The sequence below is a fragment of the Salvelinus namaycush genome, chromosome 8 (assembly GCF_016432855.1).
Source record: "Salvelinus namaycush isolate Seneca chromosome 8, SaNama_1.0, whole genome shotgun sequence".
Lineage (NCBI taxonomy): Eukaryota > Metazoa > Chordata > Actinopteri > Salmoniformes > Salmonidae > Salvelinus > Salvelinus namaycush.
The window spans coordinates 43,759,043-43,779,960 of NC_052314.1; the positions used below are offsets into that span (position 1 = coordinate 43,759,043).

General features: G+C 40.4%; 1 protein-coding gene across 2 annotated transcripts; it reads left to right on the forward strand.

The window, feature by feature from the left end:
- The first annotated feature begins 11,376 nt into the window (after window positions 1-11,376).
- On the forward strand, window positions 11,377-20,501 carry LOC120052691 (60S ribosomal protein L36). Of its 2 annotated transcripts, none has more exons than XM_038999749.1 (4): window positions 11,377-11,439; window positions 19,249-19,343; window positions 19,728-19,862; window positions 20,356-20,501. In XM_038999749.1, exons 2-4 carry the CDS (start codon window positions 19,251-19,253, stop codon window positions 20,443-20,445), a joined length of 318 nt encoding a protein of 105 aa, XP_038855677.1. In that variant the 5' UTR covers window positions 11,377-11,439; window positions 19,249-19,250; the 3' UTR covers window positions 20,446-20,501. The 2 variants fall into 2 exon arrangements, with proteins under 2 accessions (XP_038855677.1, XP_038855678.1); XM_038999750.1 differs by having other exon boundaries at window positions 11,385-11,435.
- Window positions 20,502-20,918: the final 417 nt, after the last annotated feature.

A 20,918-nucleotide genomic window follows, 5' to 3' on the forward strand; every position in this document is an offset into this window, starting at 1 on the left:
AGATTAATATAATTGTTTGATTAAAACGTTTACATGCTTTGCAAGAAGAACGATTTCTCTAATAATTCTGTTTACACATCTGAAATCAGGCTACCTGATGGGACTTTGATAAATGCAGACAATTGCCAATCAAAATAAACGTTGTAACACAATGAACATGTTATTTTAAGGAAGTCTATTTATTTCCAAATTCGGACATATAAAGTTTCTATGTGAAAATGACTTTAAGATGCATACTTTCAGTTGTTTTTGCCGAACTCATTTCACACATGCTAAAGATGGAGGCTCGCTCAGCTGGTGCTAGCACATGTGCAGATCAAATACACCGCTGGAACTCGGATTAAGGTGTTTAGATGTCCTAATAAGGAGAAAGATTGCTCAGAAAACCAGGTGTTTTAATCGGTGTATGCTTACTTTGATTATGATCGTACACTGATTCATTAAGATAGAGTAAGATGTACACATGACTAATGCCATACTCTGCCTACTACCATAATCAGTTTAATATCAAATTATTAGTATGCATGTAAACATACTCATTGAACACTGGTCACCTCATATTCTGTTGTTTACTCACTGTGTATGTATATACTGTAATCTCATCATAGCTCATTCTAATATACCATACTGTACATACCATTTTCCAAATTATATTCTGTTTATACACACCACATACTTATATTCTCGCTCTAATGCGTATACTTGGATTGTTATTTCTTGATTTTTTTATTATTCTTTTTTTAAATTTTGTATTTGTATTGTATTTGCGAGACATTCGACTGCACTGTTGGAGCTAGTAACACAAGCATTTCGCTGCACCTGGCATAACACCTGCAAATCTGTATACGCGACCAATAAACTTTAATTTGATTTTAAATAATAATCTGCATGGACTGCACAGCAGTTGACCAAGAGGTCAAGAAGGAGCTGGCTAGATCAATTGGTTTCGTAACATAACCTCATCATATGATAGCAATCTGATGCCTGACTGCACAGCCGACCGAGGTGAAGTTGGTTTTATATTCACACATTTGGACATTCAACAGACATTCGCCAAAAGCCATTTAAAAATGTAAAAATCTATAACTAATTCACCGTTTGTCACAGAATCATCAAACTATATATGATTTATTATATAAATGTCTAGCATACTTCTACACCCTTTGTTTAGGGCAATAATTCCAGTTTTGACTTGATAGAAATACATAAAATCGAAAAGATGCCATTTAAAGCGATACAAATCGATCACTAATTCACCGTTTGTCACAGAAACATCAAACTAGATATGACTTATTCTATAAATGTCTAACAGATTTACAACCTTTGTGTCAGGACCCGGCGCGAGAAACAGTCACTAATAATCGTCAGAACCCAGAAGATGAGGCAGACACAGCAGTACTAGAGATGGTGGTTTAATTAAAGAACAAAATCTTCAGGCAAAGAATCTAAATCCACAATGTCCAAACATAAAGCCAAGAAGCACAAAATGGATATCCTCCAAAATACAAAGAAACTCCACAAAGTGGTAAAAACAGCAGGGAAAAACAAACCTCAAAAGACTACTCAAAAATACACAAGAACTAAACCAGAGAACCTCTGGAAAATCCAATAAGAGAATCATATGTTCAGAACAAGGCTTGGGCTGGGGCTGGGTGCTAACATACGAACACTGAGCAAGGAACTGAGGAACACACAGGGTTTAAATACTAACAAGGGAACGACACACAGGTGCAAACAATAATTAGAGCAAGGAAAAACAAAAGGTACAAAAAAGGTGCAATGGGGACATCTAGTGACCAAAACCTGAACAGTCCTGGCCAAAACCTGACACTTTGTTTTGAGGAAAGATTCCAGTTTTAATTTTATAGAAATACATAAAATCTATAAAATGCCATTTAAAGCAATATAAATCAATAACTAATTCACCGTTTGTCACAGAAACGTCTAAAGTCTAGCATAGTTTTACAACCTTTGTTTTGAGGAATAATTCCAGTTTTGATTTTATAGAGGGCATGTAGTCTGTCTAGAGGGCGTGTGGTCAAAGTTCTAACGAGTCTGTTATACCCTATTAGAAGGGTCCTGGCAGAAAATTTTGCATCTTCAGTCATATTAAATTAGATATCAGGAAAAAAAACTACGGGATGAAGGGGTCAGGCCTGACTAACAAAGAAGACAGGTGGATGGATTAAGAGGACCAAGATAACCAAGAGGATCAACATGGACATTCCACAGTGGAGATAAGGAAAACTAAGAGTGAACCATAGCATACGTATATACATGTATATATTAGCATGGGTATTGAAAGATACCAGAGGGTGGATAACAGAAAAAGCACTAATATAAGAAGTAGACGGTACATGTTTGGTTTTTGGGCTAAATGTATACATTATGATTTGCCTCTGAACTGTATGTGAACACCTCTGCAATCTACTGGCACTAACCATTAAATACTAGGACTTCAACCAGGCTGTCCCTATGCTATTTGCTCTCTTTCTCTCTTAAACTGCTAGCACAAAGCCTAAGTGAAAATGTGTTTTTTTCACAAAAGATAACTGGCCCAAATCAGGTCTACATAATTCAGCACACATTATACCCATTATACCAGTGTAGAAATTAAGTAACCTTCATAGGTATTACCATATCCCGTTCAATTCACATTCCTTGGAGAAAGAACTATTTGCAAACCTTTTAAGACATCCAGAAAGACTGGTCTTAGAAGGGTATTTATACTTTAAAATACACATTTTATGTGAATGGATTTGAATGAAAGAATTCTGCCACTGTTTTAATGTCCTAGTTTCATATTTCTTTCTTTACCTCCAACTCTATATATCCAAGTGAGCCTATGAGGACCTTGGGGGATCAGATTTACCATTATACCCATTGATCAAATGTATAACAGACAGACACTGCTCAAAATAAGTTATTTGTGATATCTACACTCAGTTTCCACTTTATTAGGTTCACCACCCTATTCACGAAAATAAATTGCTCCTACATACACCAAGTCCAGTGGTCTTTGCTTGCTAGACACTAAAGCATGCAAAGAAGTATTCAAGTATTCTGTTGCTGTTTGTTTGAACTTTAGAATGTGTGAAATGACAGCACAGTCTGTGATGGTCTTTTGTAACGCAGAAAAGTTCCATAACTGTTTTTTAATCATTTCAACACTCAGCTTGTACTGACTGTAATAAACTCCAACTGCACTTACCTTGAACAGTCTATCTCCTTTCCCAGTTTCATCAACAGCTTTGAATTTACGCTGTTCCAGTATGCAAAGGGGGTTGCACCTAATAAAGTGACCACTGTATCTATAGACTTTCCAGAATGTGTTCTGGGAATACCCGAGGTATTAAACATTTGGCTGTAAGTGATGAACAGTTGAATCTATTACCTCAGGAAAAAAGCCTGAAAAAGGAAATACTTATACTAGGAAATACATTTTGGGAGGTTTAGTGTACTTTGACGTAGGTTTAATGTACCTACTATAGTTATTGTAATTCATGTTACATATATTTCTAAATCCCACATGGTGAACTCATGGAACCTTGCTGTTTTTGTTTTGGCCACTAGGGGGAGGTGTTATTTTTTATTCTACCGTACATTAGACTAACAGCAAATACAGAAAAAAAGGAGGGACATTCTCAGACTTACAGTAGCTTACAACAAGGTTGACTAGGTGTGTTCGAGGTAAACTTTTGCAGAAAGCAGAAGGACAATCTTTGGGGAATCCTTTGCTATAGGGTGTGGGAAGGGGGCAAAGCACAGACAGTGAGAGAACAATGTAGTATGCAACTGTGAGGGACATATTTAGTCTTTGAAGCACAACCTTGAGAACTATGGGTACCAGAAAGCATCTTTAAATGTGTCAACAATGCAGAAAAATGTGGTCCTCCTTTTTCCAGTCAAAGCAAGACTGCTCAATGTGTGCTTTGCATCATCCAGAGAAAATGATGATCTGACGAACTGCGCTTGTCTTTGTGTAATATAACAGTAGGCTATGAAAACTCATGTAGTTTCATCCTTCAAGACATTTAGAATTAAGAAACTTTGTCTTGAAACTTTATCAGGGTTATCCTATGCTTCCTGGCTGATGTTTTGGTCACTTTTGAATGCTGGCGGTGCTCTCACTCTAGTGGTAGCATGAGACGGAGTCTACAACCCACACAAGTGGCTCAGGTAGTGCAGTTCATCCAGGATGGCACATCAATGCGAGCTGTGGCAAAAAGGTTTGCTGTGTCTGTTAGCGTAGTGTCCAGAGCATGGAGGCGCTACCAGGAGACAGGCCAGTACATCAGGAGACGTGGAGGAGGCCGTATGAGGGCAACAACCCAGCAGCAGGACCGCTACCTCCGCCTTTGTGCAAGGAGGTGCACTGCCAGAGCCCTGCAAAATGACCTCCAGCAGGCCACAAATGTGCATGTGTCAGCATATGGTCTCACAAGGGTGGTCTGAGGATCTCATCTCGGTACCTAATGGCAGCCAGGCTACCTCTGGCGAGCACATGGAGGGCTGTGCGGCCCCACAAAGAAATGCCACCCCACACCATGACTTACCCACCGCCATGCTGGAGGATGTTGCAGGCAGCAGAACGTTCTCCACGGCGTCTCCAGACTCTGTCACGTCTGTCACATGTGCTCAGTGTGAACCTGCTTTCATCTGTGAGGAGCACAGGGCGCCAGTGGCGAATTTGCCAATCTTGGTGTTCTCTGGCAAATGCCAAACGTCCTGCACGGTGCTGGGCTGTAAGCACAACCCCCACCTGTGGACGTCGGGCCCTCATACCACCCTCATGGAGTCTGTTTCTGACCGTTTGAGCAGACACATGCACATTTGTGGCCTGCTGGAGGTCATTTTGCAGGGCTCTGGCAGTGCACCTCCTGGCACAAAGGCGGAGGTAGCGGTCCTGCTGCTGGGTTGTTGCCCTCCTACGGCCTCCTCCACGTCTCCTGATGTACTGGCCTGTCTCCTGGTAGCGCCTCCATGCTCTGGACACTACGCTGACAGACACAGCAAACCTTTTTGCCACAGCTCGCATTGATGTGCCATCCTGGATGAACTGCACTACCTGAGCCACTTGTGTGGGTTGTAGACTCCATCTCATGCTACCACTAGAGTGAGAGCACCGCCAGCATTCAAAAGTGACCAAAACATCAGCCAGGAAGCATAGGAACTGAGAAGTTGTCTGTGGTCACCACCTGCAGAATCACTCCTTTTTTGGGGGTGTCTTGCTAATTGCCTATAATTTCCACCTTTTGTCTATTCCATTTGCACAACAGCATGTGAAATTTATTGTCAATCAGTGTTGCTTCCTAATTGGACAGTTTGATTTCACAGAAGTGTGATTGACTTGGAGTTACATTGTGTTGTTTAAGTGTTCCCTTTATTTTTTTGAGCAGTGTAGAATAAATCATACCGAGTTTGATGATTGTCATAATCAGTGAAAACGTTGATTTATATGGCATTTTATAGATTGTATGTATTTCTATCAAATCAAACCTGGAATTTCTACTCAAAGCAAAGATTGTAAAAGTATGCTAGACATGTATAGAATAAATCATACCTAGTTTGATGATTGTCATAATCAGTGAAAACGTTAATGATTGGTATAGCTTTAAAATGTAATTTTATAGATGTTATGTATTTATATCATGTCAAAACTGGAATTTCTACTCAAAACAAAAGGTTGTAAAAGTATGCTAGACATTTATAGAATAAATCATACCTAGGTTGATGTTTGTGACAAATGGTGAATTAGTTATTGATTTTTACCGCTTTAAATTGCATTTTATAGATTATGTATTTCTATCAAGTCAAAACTGGAATTTCTACTCAAAACAAAGGTTGTAAAAGTATGCTAGACATTTATAGAATAAATCATATCTAGTTTGATGATTCTGTGACACTGTGAATTAGTTATTGATTTTTACATTTTTAAATGGCTTTTGGCGAATGTCTGTTGAATGTCCATCGATTAATGCAATGCAACGCCTACGCGTCTAGTCGGGCAGGACCTCAACCACACACTGATCCAAGTCCGTTTTGTGTTTCCACTATGATGATCTAAGATATGCCTTACAGGCAAATTTGAGCATTTAGCCGTTATGGACCCAAGACGAAATTGTTAACCGTTTAATTTTACAGTTACTTTCCAGACATATTGTCCTAGTTCAATTTTGGCCATCATCATTCGTCATTGTATTATCCTGCCTTCTTTTATTTTTATTCATGTATTCTACATTGTTGTTTTAAATAGTTTTTTGTTTTTTAAATGATGAGCCTGAGAAAACACAAAATGATGATACTGGATACTGGACTGGATTGGATATATAGCAAAAGGTATTTTATTCTGGTGACATGATGATCGATGCTTGGCTGCCGTTTGACAAATAAAAATCTTGCTCTTTTGTCTATAATAATCTCATCATGTAGTAGACTATACCCGCACTGTTTCTGCAAGCTATTTGCTAGAGCACACATGCTAAAACCATGGGAATTTAAGTTATTTTTATGTGCACTACATCATGCACAGCCTTTTTCCGCAACAATTCAATTTGATGGAAAAATCTTTGGTTGGAAAATGCACATATGGTTATGTAGATTTTAGAACATTTGACTGAAAATCTGTTGCCAATTGGAAGGAAACCTAGCTAGTGAAGTGGTTTGATCACATAATTCTTGGCAGAAATGTACTCACAAAAAATGGATAGATGGCAATATCTAAAAATCCTGTAAACAATTTAACAACATTGCTTTATAAAATTCTAATTAACATTCAGCCACTCATACTCTTTTCGGAAAAAAAATATGCAAAGTCATGGAATACATTAGTCAGGCATGCATAAGTCTAAAAACATGGACAATCTACATCCATAATGGCTAATTTTAAGTCTACCTTTGATCTGAATCTTTCTGAAGTACCAATGTAAACCGTTTGATGTAAAACAGACAATGCCCACATTCTGAATCCTCTACATAAAAGTGCATGGTTCTCTCACCCACTACTCATCTTCCTCTACAATTGATCCGTCAAGAGAATCAAGGCTATCCAAACGATGTCAGTACAATTTGAAGGTGCACAAATTAAATGATCAAAGATGATGAATGCAACAGCACTGCATGATTACAACTGAGTGCTTTTGCCAAGTACTGTTTCTACAAGGTTAGAAAAGATGCACTAGTAAACTCTGTCCATACTACATAGAAATGTCCAAAATGCCCTCCCTCCCACCTAATTCTGATATGGTTATTGTGATAGCTTTATTACTTGACAATATTAGAATAGCAGTGCCTATCAGTGTCTACATCTCAACACCCTAGTGCAGCCTCCTTGTCCATTTCCCTGATCAGAATAAAACTGCACAGGGCCCAGATTTTCCAAACATTTAATCCTGATCCCCCATTGAGTTCCCACTTCATTTTAGAAAGACAATATTTCACCACCAAATGTCATGGGATCATATAAAATGATATTTATTTTGGCATATGATGTGGTATGTAAGAGATGTGATTGAGTTTTCTCTTGCATCCAAAAGCAAGGAGGGGCCACATCTGAAGGGGGAGCAGAATTTAACACAGGATCATTTCAATCAAACTGTGCCCAGGTGATAGCATTCTCTAGTTGACCTGTGCCATTCTTCTTTCACTTATCCGGATTTCCCACCCAGATCCAAGCAGTTACAGTAAGCTCCAAAAGTATTGGGACAGTGACAAATATTTTGTTGTTTTGGCTCTGTACTCCAGCACTTTGGATTTCAAATGATACAATGACTATGAGGATGAAGTGAAGACTATCAGATTTAATTTGAGGGTATTTTCATCCATATCGGGTGAACTGTTTAGAAATTACAGCAATTTTTGTACTTAGTCCCCCCCCCCCCCCATTTTAGGGGACCAAAAGTATTGGAACAAATTCATGTGTATTAATGTAGTCAAAAGTTTAGTATTTGGTCCCATATTCCTAGCACACAATGATTACATCAAGCATGTGACAACAGCATTTGTTGTTTATTTAGGTTGTTTCAGATAATTTTGTGCCCTATAGAAATGAATGGTAAATATTGTATTGTCATTTTGTCACTTTTATTGTAGATTTTTTATAAATTATAGAATTGAATGTTTAACACTTCTACATTAATATGGATGCTACCATGATTACGGAAAATCCTGAACGAATCATGAATAAGGATGAGTGCGAAAGTTAGACGCACAAATATCATACCACCCAAAAAATGCTAACCTCCCATGTTATTTTAATGGTGAGAGTTTAGCAAGTCTTGGGGGTATGATATTTGTGCGTCTAACTTTCTCACTCGTCATTATTTACAATTCATTCAGGACTATCCAAAATCATGGTAGTATCCACATGAATGTAGAAGTGTTTAGAAACATTCTATTCTTATTTACAATAAAAGTGACAATGCATTATTTACCATTCATCACCTGATATGGATGAAAATACCTCAAATTAAAGCTGACAGTCTGCACTTTAACTTCATAGTAATTGTATAATTTTGTGTCAATTGTGAAAAACTGAGTTTAAATGTATTTAGCTAAGGTGTATGTAAACGTCCGACTTCAACTGTACTTCTCTGCAGCTGCAACCACAACATCTATTTTCTGTGGCTTACAGTTGATAACCATTGCTATGAACGCTAAGAAGCCAACATTATTGAAACATATCACTCATTTGGCTATCCTTCTGTTCTGGCACAGCTCTAATATTCACAGGGATCCTCTCAGAATCACTCACCCTTGATCCACCCTCCTGTACTTTCTTCACTGCCTCAGCATACGACACCTTCTGCACTACTCTGACCTTGGCCACTTCAACCTGCCTCTCTCGCACCGGACACCTCCGATCCCCAGCTACATGGGCACCCCTACAGTTGGCACACACAACGTTCAACCGAAACTACACATTCCTCTGTCCCATGTCCTCCTGCACACTTCCCACGTGTGCATCTTCCTCCTACAGTGTAGGAGGAGAGCTTTTCTGCCAAATCCACTGTGGTGTTATAGGTGTCATGTTTATGGGCATGTCGCAGCACTGTACACAGTGCTGCGACATGCCCATAAACATGACACCTATAACACCACAGTGGATTTGGCAGAAAAGCTCTAACAGCATAATTCATATATCCTAACATTACTTTGTCAGGTAAAGACTAAATCAAAGCTCAAACGAACACTTCTGTTTCACCAAGCTCTCCGCCGGGTCTGCATCGCACCAAACAGTGGGCTCCACAAACACCTGGCATTTTCAACTTCAATTGCTCCACCTTCACACTTAACTCTACCCCAGAAATCACTCCCTTCAATGGTGCCCTGTGCCTAAGCGTAAAGCAAGATACAGGTCTTTCCCCAAGTTGCGCCTGCTCCCTCTGATCTTAAGAAACACAAACAAACATTAGAAGTCCACTTTGGGTTACCTTCACCGACTCAACAGCACCCACCATATTCCACCCAACCTGAAACGACCCATGGATCAGCCAAAAGGCGTGGATCCACCCTCTTCAAAAATCTCTTTCCCACTGGACCAAACATTTCTATCATAACCTTGTCCATCGATGCAAGGCTTGGGCTCCAAGCTCCTCATCATACCTTCCACCTCTTCCATTTCACCTTAAACTGGTGTCTGGCTCACTCTGTTTGAACTTGACACCAATCTTCCTCGACATACCCTCTCCCTTGTTATTGCCATCTTCAACGGATTCACACCCATCCTTTGCCTACCTCAGTCTTTTTAACCTCATCTCTTTCTCTCTAATCCTCCTCCCTTAACCAATTACCCGACTCCTGAAAATATTTTTCACTTTTCCAAGTCATAATCTCTTTCTTGCTTCCTTGAGGGCCATGCTAAGGCCTATACTCGACCTACAGTCATCCACTATCTGCAGGTCCTTTCAGCCATTCCTTGTGCTTGAGTTTTGCCTCTGATCTAGCTGGTAGTTGTAGTCCAGAGTTGGAAAATTACTGGTTGGATAGAAGTTTCTCTGTAAAATACAAATAAACACAATAAATAAATGGTTGTGACATTTACCCAATTATTTTCTTTTTTGATTTTCTTTATTCAAATATAAAAGTGTTAATGAGGATATCTAGAGTGAGTGGGTCGAAAGCTTCAAGTCCCTCGGTGTCCACATCACTAAGGATCTATCATGGTCCACACACACCAACACAATCATGAAAAGGGGCACAACAACACCTCTTCCCCCTCAGGAGCCTGAAAGGATTTGGCATGGGCCTGTAGATTCTCAAAAAGTTCAACAGCTGCACCATTGAGAGCATCTTGACTGGCTGCATCACTGCTTGGTATGGCAAATGCTTGGCATCCGACTGCAAGGTGCTATAGAGTGTACATCTGTTCTGCCTGTGCTTATGGAACCCTGACCTGTTCACTGGACGTGCTACCTTGTCCCGGACCTGCTGTTTTGGACCCTCTCTCTACCGCACCTGCTGTCTCTAACTCTGAATGATCAGCTATGAAAAGCCAACTGACATTTACTCCTGAGATGCTGACCTGTAGCACCCTCTACAACCACTGTGATTTGCATTATCTGACCCTGCAGGTCATCTATGAACGTTTGAAAATCTTGGCCATGTTCTGTTATAAACTCCACCCGGCACAGCCAGAAGAGGACTGGCCACCCCTCAGAGCCTGGTTCCTCTCTAGGTTTCTTCCTCGGTTCCTGCCTTTCTAGGGAGTTTTTCTTTGCCACTGTGCTTCTACATCTGCATTGCTTGCTGTTTGGGGTTTTAGGCTGGGTTTCTGTACAGCACTTAGTGACATCGGCTGATGTAAAAAGGGATTTATAAATACATTTGATTGATTGATAGTGCGTATGGCCCAGTACATCACTGGGGCCGAGCTCCCTGACATCCAGGACATCTATACCAGCTGTTGTCAGAGGAAGGCCCTAAAAATTGTCAAAGACTCCAGTCACCCAGGTCATAGACTGTTCTCTCTGCTACCGCACGGCAAGCGGAACAAGTAGGACCCTGAACAGCGTCTACCCCAAGCCATAAGATTGCTAAATAGTTAGTTAACTTAAATAGTTAACCAAATAGCTATCTGGACTATATGCATTGACCCTTTTTGCACTCATTGTGTATTTATTATTACGTGTTTTACTTTTTTATTATTTCTCTATTTTCTTTCTCTCTGCACTGTTAGTCTACACAAGTTGTTTTCAAAGCATTTGACGAATAACATTTGATTTAATTTTGTTGATACTGCTGAGAGGTCTAAATTATTCTCGTTTGGATTACATAGCTAGCTATAAAGTTTTTAATTGAAAAACTACTGTCTGAGTGGTCCACACCTTCATGTGGCGCTAGAAAGATTTTCCTGATGTTTTACATTTGATTAAAAACCCTCATGACCCAGCATCCACCGCTAGGCGTTCCTTCCGGTTTGTCCGCCATTAAAGAAAGTAGGTAAGAATTTTTTTGAAGATTTACCATCAGCTGAAATCTTTACGAAATCAATGTCATCCTTCGTTTATCACCAATTATGATAGAACCAACATAAGGTTTATTTGTTACCAAAAGCATGGCGCCAATATTGTGGTGATAAATAATATAATTTAGCTGTAACGTCACCGGAAATTTGTTGCGTTGACATGACTTTCCCCTACATATGAGAATCGTAATCATATCGCCTTGTTGCTGGATTTTCGTAACGAGCCGTAATGACTGCAGATAGATGACATGTATGTCCTTGTCTACTATAACTTAGTCGGCCTCTAGTCATTTTCCTCGACAGAAGTAAGCAACTACTAGATAGCTACGTTAGTTGGCTATCTAGCTAACATTGGTAGCATTATGTCTGTTACAACAGCCATATTTGGTTAACGTTAGCTAACTTGTTTAATCAAGAGACATACGCCTCAATACGTTAGACTGCTTGTTGAGCTAGCTTCTTCTGCGCCACTTAATATTTGGGTATCTATGAAGTATTTAGTGATGACCAACACAGTTTGTGTAATGTTATGATTTCATGTCTACTATTAACTAGTTACCACAAACAGTCATAAACCCCGCTCATATATACAATGTATCTTAAGGTGTGTTCTTAAATTCACTCTGGAGTGCCAGTAGTTCGATTGTCCGTTTCTAAATTAAGAGCGTTTTAAGCTAAATGCGTTCAGAGCGCACACTGGACGCTCTGTCCGGGGAGTGGGGTCGATCCGAGGGCAGTCAAGCACCCAAACTAACGTTGGGTTAGCTACTTCCAGACACAAATGAGAGAATCTCACTGACCATTTTACTCACCCTAGCAGAGCTGGTTAAGCTGTTTGGATGTTATTAAGTATGTTATTGCCTGTAACTGCTGCTGGCAACAATTTAATTATGCTTTTTTTGCACACGTTTAATGACACATGCCATATTTAATAGTTGAGTGTTTTAAATGCATCAGTTATTCTGCTCTCTGTCACACTCAGATGAGAGTGCTCTGAAATCGGAGTAGATAGCCAGCTGTCCGTAGTTTTCGGATTATCCCTGTTTTATTTAGCTCTGGTTGTCTTAGTCTAATAGATGGTCAAAAACCTGTACAATGATATTTATAGTTAGCTCACTCTCAGTATTTTTCTGTTGTTCAAGGCTCAAACACCCATGATTCCATTTGGCAAAACCACTCCCACATCACTTATTTATTTGAATCCCCATTAGCTTTTGCAGAAGCAGCAGCTACAAGTAACACCACTGATAGACAAGGACAGTCACACAAATTTGAAATACAACAATATACGAACAATACACAAAAATTGTGCTGAAGTTGCAGCTCTGGCAACCATTGCGCCCTTTCCAAATAGACTGTTTTCGTAGTAAATTACTGTATTGGCTGTTATTTTTTTTAAACGCTTTCAGATGCAGCAGGTTTAGCTAGCTAGCATTGCTAATAGCACCAAAGATACAGCAAGTTTCAAACATAAGAGATTAGGATTCTGTAGTGATTTGCCTGTAAATTTCATAATAAATGTTGTTTTCTAACAGGCCTACCTGTTTAAGACAGTCACTAAGATTAAACTGGGCTATTGTAGCAAACACTATTTTGGTTGTAGCAGTTGGACTGGCTAGCATGTTAGCTCACAGCGTCAGACAAAGTAACTTATGGTTAGCATTCGTTAGAATCTCATTTCAAGTTATTTTTGAGTATAATGCAGTTGATTAATTACAACATTAACATACATTCCAGCTTGATATTCATGCAAGCATTATAATACAACCCAAAAGCAATGTGAAATGCACTCATAACTTATGACGTCTTGGCATGCTAATCAACTAAGCTACTGTAACTGCAGGCTCACAAGGTGGAGCATTGCATCATGGGAGATGAGATGCACCCTGTGAATTGTAGTATACTGTAGACGAGGGCAAGGCAGAAGCTTAAACAATTACAAAACAAGGAATTGTGCAGTATGACCATCAAAATGTGTGAAATCTTGCAGTAGTTCATATGGGTCTTTCGATAAATAAATGGGGCCATTGTGACGTTTTGAATATGCAAATTGAACCATAACTCCACCTATACAACAACAACATAGGCCAGACTATACATCCTTTAAGCGGGGTTCATACAGACATTGGTAAGTCAAATTCAAGGACTTGCAGGGACTTTTCAAGAACTAATTGTAATTTAAGGACATCTGTTGTACAGTGGCGCCATCCCATCTGGTTTGTGCTTACTGGGACAACATTTGTTTTTCAACAGGACAATGACCAAACACACCTCCAGGTTGTGTAAGGGCTATTTGACCAATAATTAGTGATGGAGTGCTGCGTCAGATGACCTGGCCTCCACAATCCCCCGACCTCAACAAAATTGAGATGGTTTGGGATGAGTCGGACTGCAGAGTGAAGGAAAAGCAGCCAACAAATGTTCAGCATATGTAGGAACTTTTGGAAAAGCATTCCAGGTGAAGCTGGTTGAAAGAATGCCAAGGTGGCTACTTGAAGAATCTCAAATATATAATTTTAATTTGTTTAACATTTGTAGTTACATGATTCCATATCTTTATTTCATAGTTTGTTTTCACTATTATGTCGAAAATAAAAACCCTTGAATTGAGTAGGTGTTCTAAAACTTTTGACAGTATGTAAATAAGGCTTTTCTTTAAAATACATTCCCAAACATGTTTAAACCTCTTTTCGCTTCGTCATTATGGGGTATTATGTGTAGATTACTGAGGATGTTTATTTAATCAATTTTAGAATAAGGCTGTAACATTACAAAATGTAGAAAAGGCAAGAGGTCTGTATACTTTCCAACGGCACTGTATATGGATGATTTATGAAACCAGGCTATTGATTTTAGTCTAAAATTAAAGTAGGTTTCCTCAATTTTCTTAGACATTTAGGCTATGGTAAGGGCTGTTTCCTCGTCTCTGCTGCTGCTGCCTCCGCCGTATTCTACTCAATCCCAACATGCTGGTTAACTTTGCTATTATGGACACAGCAACATAGGGAAAGGCACCAATTCTAGATTGTTTCAGAACCGTGGACAGCGACCATATCCAACGTGGGAGAAAGCGCATTTGTTATAAAATAATATTAGATTATTAGTGTTTCACCATTTATTTTTATACAATGTAACCATATACAATTTTAGTATCACATGTCTTAGCGTGATAGGACTGTGCTATCCACATGGCCTCACATGGCTATCCACAGGTGGCTTGTGCACCATGGAATTTTTGTTCATTGTTCGACTGCTCGACTAAAGAAATCTTGGTCGACTAAATAGGGTCAGTCCTATGTATATTTTATTGGTGGCATAAAGACCGATAAATATTTCTGTGAAATGCTATTGGTCGAGGGGCCTCCCGGGTGGCGCAGTGGTCTAGGGCACTGCATCGCAGTGCTAACTGCGCCACCAGAGTCTCTGGGTTCGCGCCCAGGCTCTGTCGCAGCCGGCCGCGACCGGGAGGTCCGTGGGGCGACGCACAATTGGCATAGCGTCGTCCGGGTTAGGGAGGGTTTGGCCGGTAGGGATATCCTTGTCTCATCGCGCTCCAGCGACTCCTGTGGCGGGCCGGGCGCAGTGCGCGCTAACCAAGGGGGCCAGGTACACGGTGTTTCCTCCGACACATTGGTGCGGCTGGCTTCCGGGTTGGAGGCGCGCTGTGTTAAGAAGCAGTGCGGCTTGGTTGGGTTGTGCTTCGGAGGACGCATGGCTTTCAACCTTCGTCTCTCCCGAGCCCGTACGGGAGTTGTAGCGATGAGACAAGATAGTAATTACTAGCGATTGGATACCACGAAAATTGGGGAGAAAATGGGAGAAAAATAAAAAATAAAATAAAAAATGCTATTGGTCGGGCTCTATTAATGACATTATCAATTTTAGGTATCAAGGTGACTGTTTCGGCTAGACTCATTTGATTTTGCAACCACATACATTTTGGGGGATTTGTATGCCCATTAACTGTTTTCATCCTGTAACAAAAGGAGATATGAAGTGTTGCCTAGTTACACTGCCTTTTCTGAGAACTCTACAAGAATTGTCCGACAGCTAGATCCAAGATTCTTACAGGGTTCAATGTCAATATCTACTTTAACAGATCAATTCTTAATATACACAATAGTATGTAGACACCTGCTCGTTGAACATCTCATTCCAAAATCATGGGCATTAATATGGAGTTGGTCCCCTCTTTGCAGCTATAACAGCCTCCACTCTTCTGGGAAGGCTTTCCACTAGATGTTGGAACATTGCTGTGAGGACTTGCTTCTATTCAGCCATAAGAACATTAGTGAGGTCGGGCACAGATGTTGGGCGATTAGGCCTGGTTCGCAGTCAGCGTTCCAATTCATCCCAAAGGCATTAAATGGGGTTGAGATCAGGGCTCTGTGCAAGCCAGTCAAGTTCTTCCATACCGATCTCAACAAACCATTTCTGTATGGACCTCGCTTTGTGCACGGTGGCATTGTCATGCTGAAACAGGAAAGGGCCTTCCCCAAACTGTTGGAACCACAGAATTGTCTAGAATGTTATTGTATGCTGTAGTGTTAAGATTTCCCTTCACTGGAACAAAGGGGCCTAGCCCGAACCATGAAAAACAGCCCCAGACCATTATTCCTCCACTAAGCTTTAGTTGGCACAATGCATTGGAGCAGGTAGCGTTCTCCTGGCATCCGCCAAACCCAGATTTGTCCGTCGGACTGCTAGATGGTGAAGTGTGATTCATCACTCCAGAAAACACATTTCCACTGCTCCAGAGTCCAATGGAGGCGAGCTTTACACCACTCCAGACGATGCTTAGCATTGTACATGGTGGTGTTAGGCTTGTGTGCGGCTGCAAGGCCATGGAAACCCATTTCATTAAGTTCCCGACTAACAGTTTGGAACTCGGTAGTGAGTGTTACAACCAAGGATAGACGCTTCAGCCCTCACCGGTCCCGTTCGATGAGCTTGTTTGGCCTACCACTTCGCGGCTGAGCCTGTTGCTCCTGGACTTTTCCACTTCACAATAACTGCACTTACAGTTGACCGGGGCAGCTTTAGCAGGGCAGAATTTTGACCAACTGACTTGTTGGAAAGGTGGCCTCCTATGAAGGTGCCATGTTAAGTCACTGAGCTCTTCAGTACGGGCCATTCTACTGCCAATGTTTGTCTATGTAGATTGCATGGCTCTGCTCGATTTTTATACACCTGTCAGAAACTGAATCCACTCATTGAAGGAGTGTCCGATATAACGACAACTTATAGTGCCATAAATGCAAGGACATAAATAAATCGTATGTCAAACAATTTGACAAATGTCACCAATCTAAGAGAAGGGGTTGGAACAGGTTTTTTCAACTCGTGAATTTGATTGAATATAGCTATGTTCACCCCTTATATATTAAATGTAATGACATTAAGAAAAAAATGGCAGATTACTATCAATGACTTAACAGCAGTAGGAAATCCTCACTTGTACCCTAGTTTATAGAAAGACCCAGAAAGTATTCACACCCCTTGACTTTCTACACATTTTGTTACAGCTGAAAATGTATTAAATTTTGTTTCACTGGCCTACACGCAATCCCCATAATGTCGAAGTGGAGTTATATTTTTTACAAATTAATTAAAAATGAAAAGCTGAAATGTCTTATGTATGCTTACCATAAAGGGGTCGAATACTTAAGTTCAGGAGTAACACTGTGCTTATTAACAAGTCACATAATACGTTGCATGGACTCGCTCTGTGTGCAAGTAGTGTTTAACATGATTTTTGAATGACTAGCTCATCTCTGTAACCCACACATACAATTATCAGTCAAGCAGTGAATTTCAAACAAAGCCCAGGGAGGTTTTCCAATAGCTTGCAAAAAATGGAACCTATTGGTAGATGGGTTATATATATTTTTTAAAGCAGACATTGAGCATGGAGAAGTTATTAATTACACTTTGGATGGTGTCTCACCCAGTCACTACAAAGATACAGGCGTCCTTCCTAACTCAGTTACTGGAGAGGAAGGAAACCGCTCAGGGTATATCACCATAAGGCCAAAGGTGACTTTAAAACAGTTTTAATGGCTGTGATGGGAGAACTAGGATGGATCAACATTGTAGTTACTCCACAATACTAACCTAAATGACATTGTGAGAAGGAAGCCTGTACAGAATACAAATATTCCAAAACATGCATCCTGTTTATAATAAGGCACTAAAGTAAAACTGCAAAAAATGTCAAATTAACGCTTGGTATTCAGGACAAATCAAATACAACACATCACTGAGTACCACTCTTCATATTTTGAAGCATGGTGGTGGCAGCATCATGTTATGGGTATGCTTGTCATCAGCAAGGACTAGGGAGTTTTTTTATGATAAAAATAAACGGGATAGAGCCAAACAGACACATTCACCTTTCAACAACCTAAAACAACGGCAAATACACACTGGAGTTGCTTACCATGCAACTTATCACTGGAGGGCTCCCGAGTGGCACAGCGGTCTAAGGCACTGCATCTCAGTGCAAGAGGCGACACTACAGTCCCTGGTTCAAATCCAAACTATCACATTTGGCCGTTATTGGGAGTCCCATAGGGCGGCGCACAATTGGCCCAGCGTCGTCTGGGTTTGGCCGGGGTAGGCAGTCATTGTAAATAAGAATTTGTTCTTAACTGACTTGCCTAGTTAAATGTTCCTGAGTGGCCTAGTTTGTTTTGACTTAAATGGCTGTGTAGCAAAAACATTTTTAAGAATATTGTACAGTCCAGTGTGCAAAGCTCTTAGACTCACAGCTGTAATTGCTGCCAAAGGTGCTTCACAGAAGTATTTACTCTGGGTTGAATACTTATCTATTTTGTGTAGACCATTGACAATTTAAAAAAGTTAAATCCACTTTAACACAACAAAATGTGGAAAGAGTTAAGGGGGTGTGAATAGTGGCGTAATTGTCCTTTAAATGTTCGTTGCAGTTGACAATACTGTGATGGCATTGTAGGAAAACATTATTCTGGTAAGGCCAGACAAGGGATTGTATCCACAAAGCATCTTAGAAAAGGTCCTAGGAATCTTGTAAACCTGTTTAAGACACACAAAAAACTCCGTAGGTTGTCGGATGATGTTAAGACACTGCCTAGACAAACTTTGAACCAGGAGTAAAATCAACTCGTAAGTTTCTCAGCTAGTAATCACGTCAGTTTGAGGTACTGCAAAGGAAAGGTTGAAGCTCATTGGTTATTCCAATCATTTGCAACGTCAATCATGAGGCATCATCAAGCTGTGAACTCCAATAGCATGCTTCAGACAACCACCGTGAATGTGGCTGTACATCAAATGTTGCTATGGTGAAACATTTGATATAATTTGCCTGAATCACTTTGCCTACTCTTAATTATTAGCTAATATGTTGGCATGAATAACTTTATTGAATTCTGATGGTTAAAGCGGCATTTTAACAAAATTACCGTTATATCAACACACTCGTTGTCACTCCCGTTTAACAACTAAATCTCTTTGGCACAATAGGCATCAAGTCTCTTGCCGATAATGTTGCATACAGTGTTTTCATCAAACACAATCAAAGTTAACATAAGCCCTAGATGCCTTATATTTCCCAACTTATAGGCATCTCCAATTTAGGCATCTTTTTTATCAACGTGACGTTGCGTTCCAAAGGGATAACATGATGTAGGTAATTAAATTATTTAGGCCTCGAGAAATGTGAAGATATAGATTATTTATTGATCAGACATTTATTTTAACTCCACGTGGTGCAGGCACCACTGACTCACTGTTCTTTCTTTCCACAGACATGGCTATCAGGTATCCTATGGCCGTGGGCCTTAGTAAAGGCCACCCAGTAACCAAGAATGTGACAGCACCTAAACATGCTCGTAGGCGAGGGGTGAGTTCATCTGAATGGATAGAAACATGACAACCACAAATAGTGTCATATTGATAGAGTCTATCAGGTCACTATGTCCTCTGGTAAAGGGTCTAGACCCTTTACCACAGGTTGTTTGCTTGTCCTAGAACTGCTGGGTGCTGGTTCAAGTTTGTGTTCTAATCCCATTGCAGTGTAGTGATTGAGGGCCGGGGTTCAGGATTCACTTCGGCTGTCTCCTCTACATTAGCGACATGTATATGTTCTGAAACAAAGTAGATGACCACAAATGTTTGAACCTGTTATTATGAGATAATGGGCCCAGTAGTCCACAATATGGCTGAAACATAGGCCACAGTTACTGTTAGTTCTAACTCAGTGTCTCTTCGCTGATTTGTATTTCAGCGTCTGACCAAGCACAGCAAGTTCGTGCGTGACATGATCCGTGAGGTGTGTGGCTTCGCCCCCTACGAGAGACGCGCCATGGAGTTGCTGAAAGTTTCCAAGGACAAGCGTGCCCTCAAGTTCATCAAGAAGAGGGTATGTATGATTCCCCTGCTACTAACATGGCTGGGTGTATTTGTGTTGATATTGGCAGTATGGATGCATTTGTCGTCAGCTTTCTGCAGCTGCTCTTGTGACAGTTTCAGAACAAATAAGTACATTTTTCAAACCAAACAGATTTTGTATTAGACATATGTTTGGGAATGTCTAGCATTTTGTGCAGCTGTCAAGTGGGCAGCTTTCTGAAATGTGATGGACTGTTTCCTTTGTGGAGTATTTATTGGTAAGATGAATCAAAACTATTGGATCAGTAAAATTATTCTCCTATAGTTTGTCCAATCATTTCTGTATTATTGAACTGCTAGCCCCATATTTGTTGATTACTGAATTTGTCGCTGACATAACTGTCCCAGAATCATGCTTCCGTGTTAATTTCATCCTGAGCATGGTAGTTAACCTGCTCTGAAAGTTGCAGATGCATTTGTTGGGTTTTTCCTGTTGCACATTCTAATGTGTGTTTGCTCCACAGATTGGAACTCACATCCGCGCCAAGAGAAAGAGGGAAGAGCTCAGCAATGTTCTGGCTGCCATGAGGAAAGCCGCTGCCAAGAAGGATTAAGCGGTTCTTGCAAATAAATATTTGTATTTATAAAAAAAAAAAAAAAAAAAAAAAAAGAGAGTTGTCAGCTAATTCCTTGTTTCTCATTTTAGAATGACTAAGTGGTACTATGCTTAGCAATGGACTTGAACTACTTATCTCAATTTATCTTTGAGCATATATATGCCTTGTAGGCTGCATGTCTTTTCAAGTTTACTAGGGTGAGATGCCTGCAGACATTAGACCTGGAGTGGAGCTCTTCAGATGTCTTTGGGGCACGTCTGTGTCTAAATAAGACATTAACTTTATTTGAAATCCGAGTGTCTAATCATCTGGGTAGTGTACTTTCTAAGGCCTGTTTGGTGGAGTGCTGCAGAGATGGTTGTCCTTCTGGAAGGTTCTCACATCTCCACAGTGGAGCTCTGCCAGAGTGACCATCGGGTTCTTGGTCACCTCCCTGACCAAGGCCCTTCTCACCTGATTGCTCAGTTTGG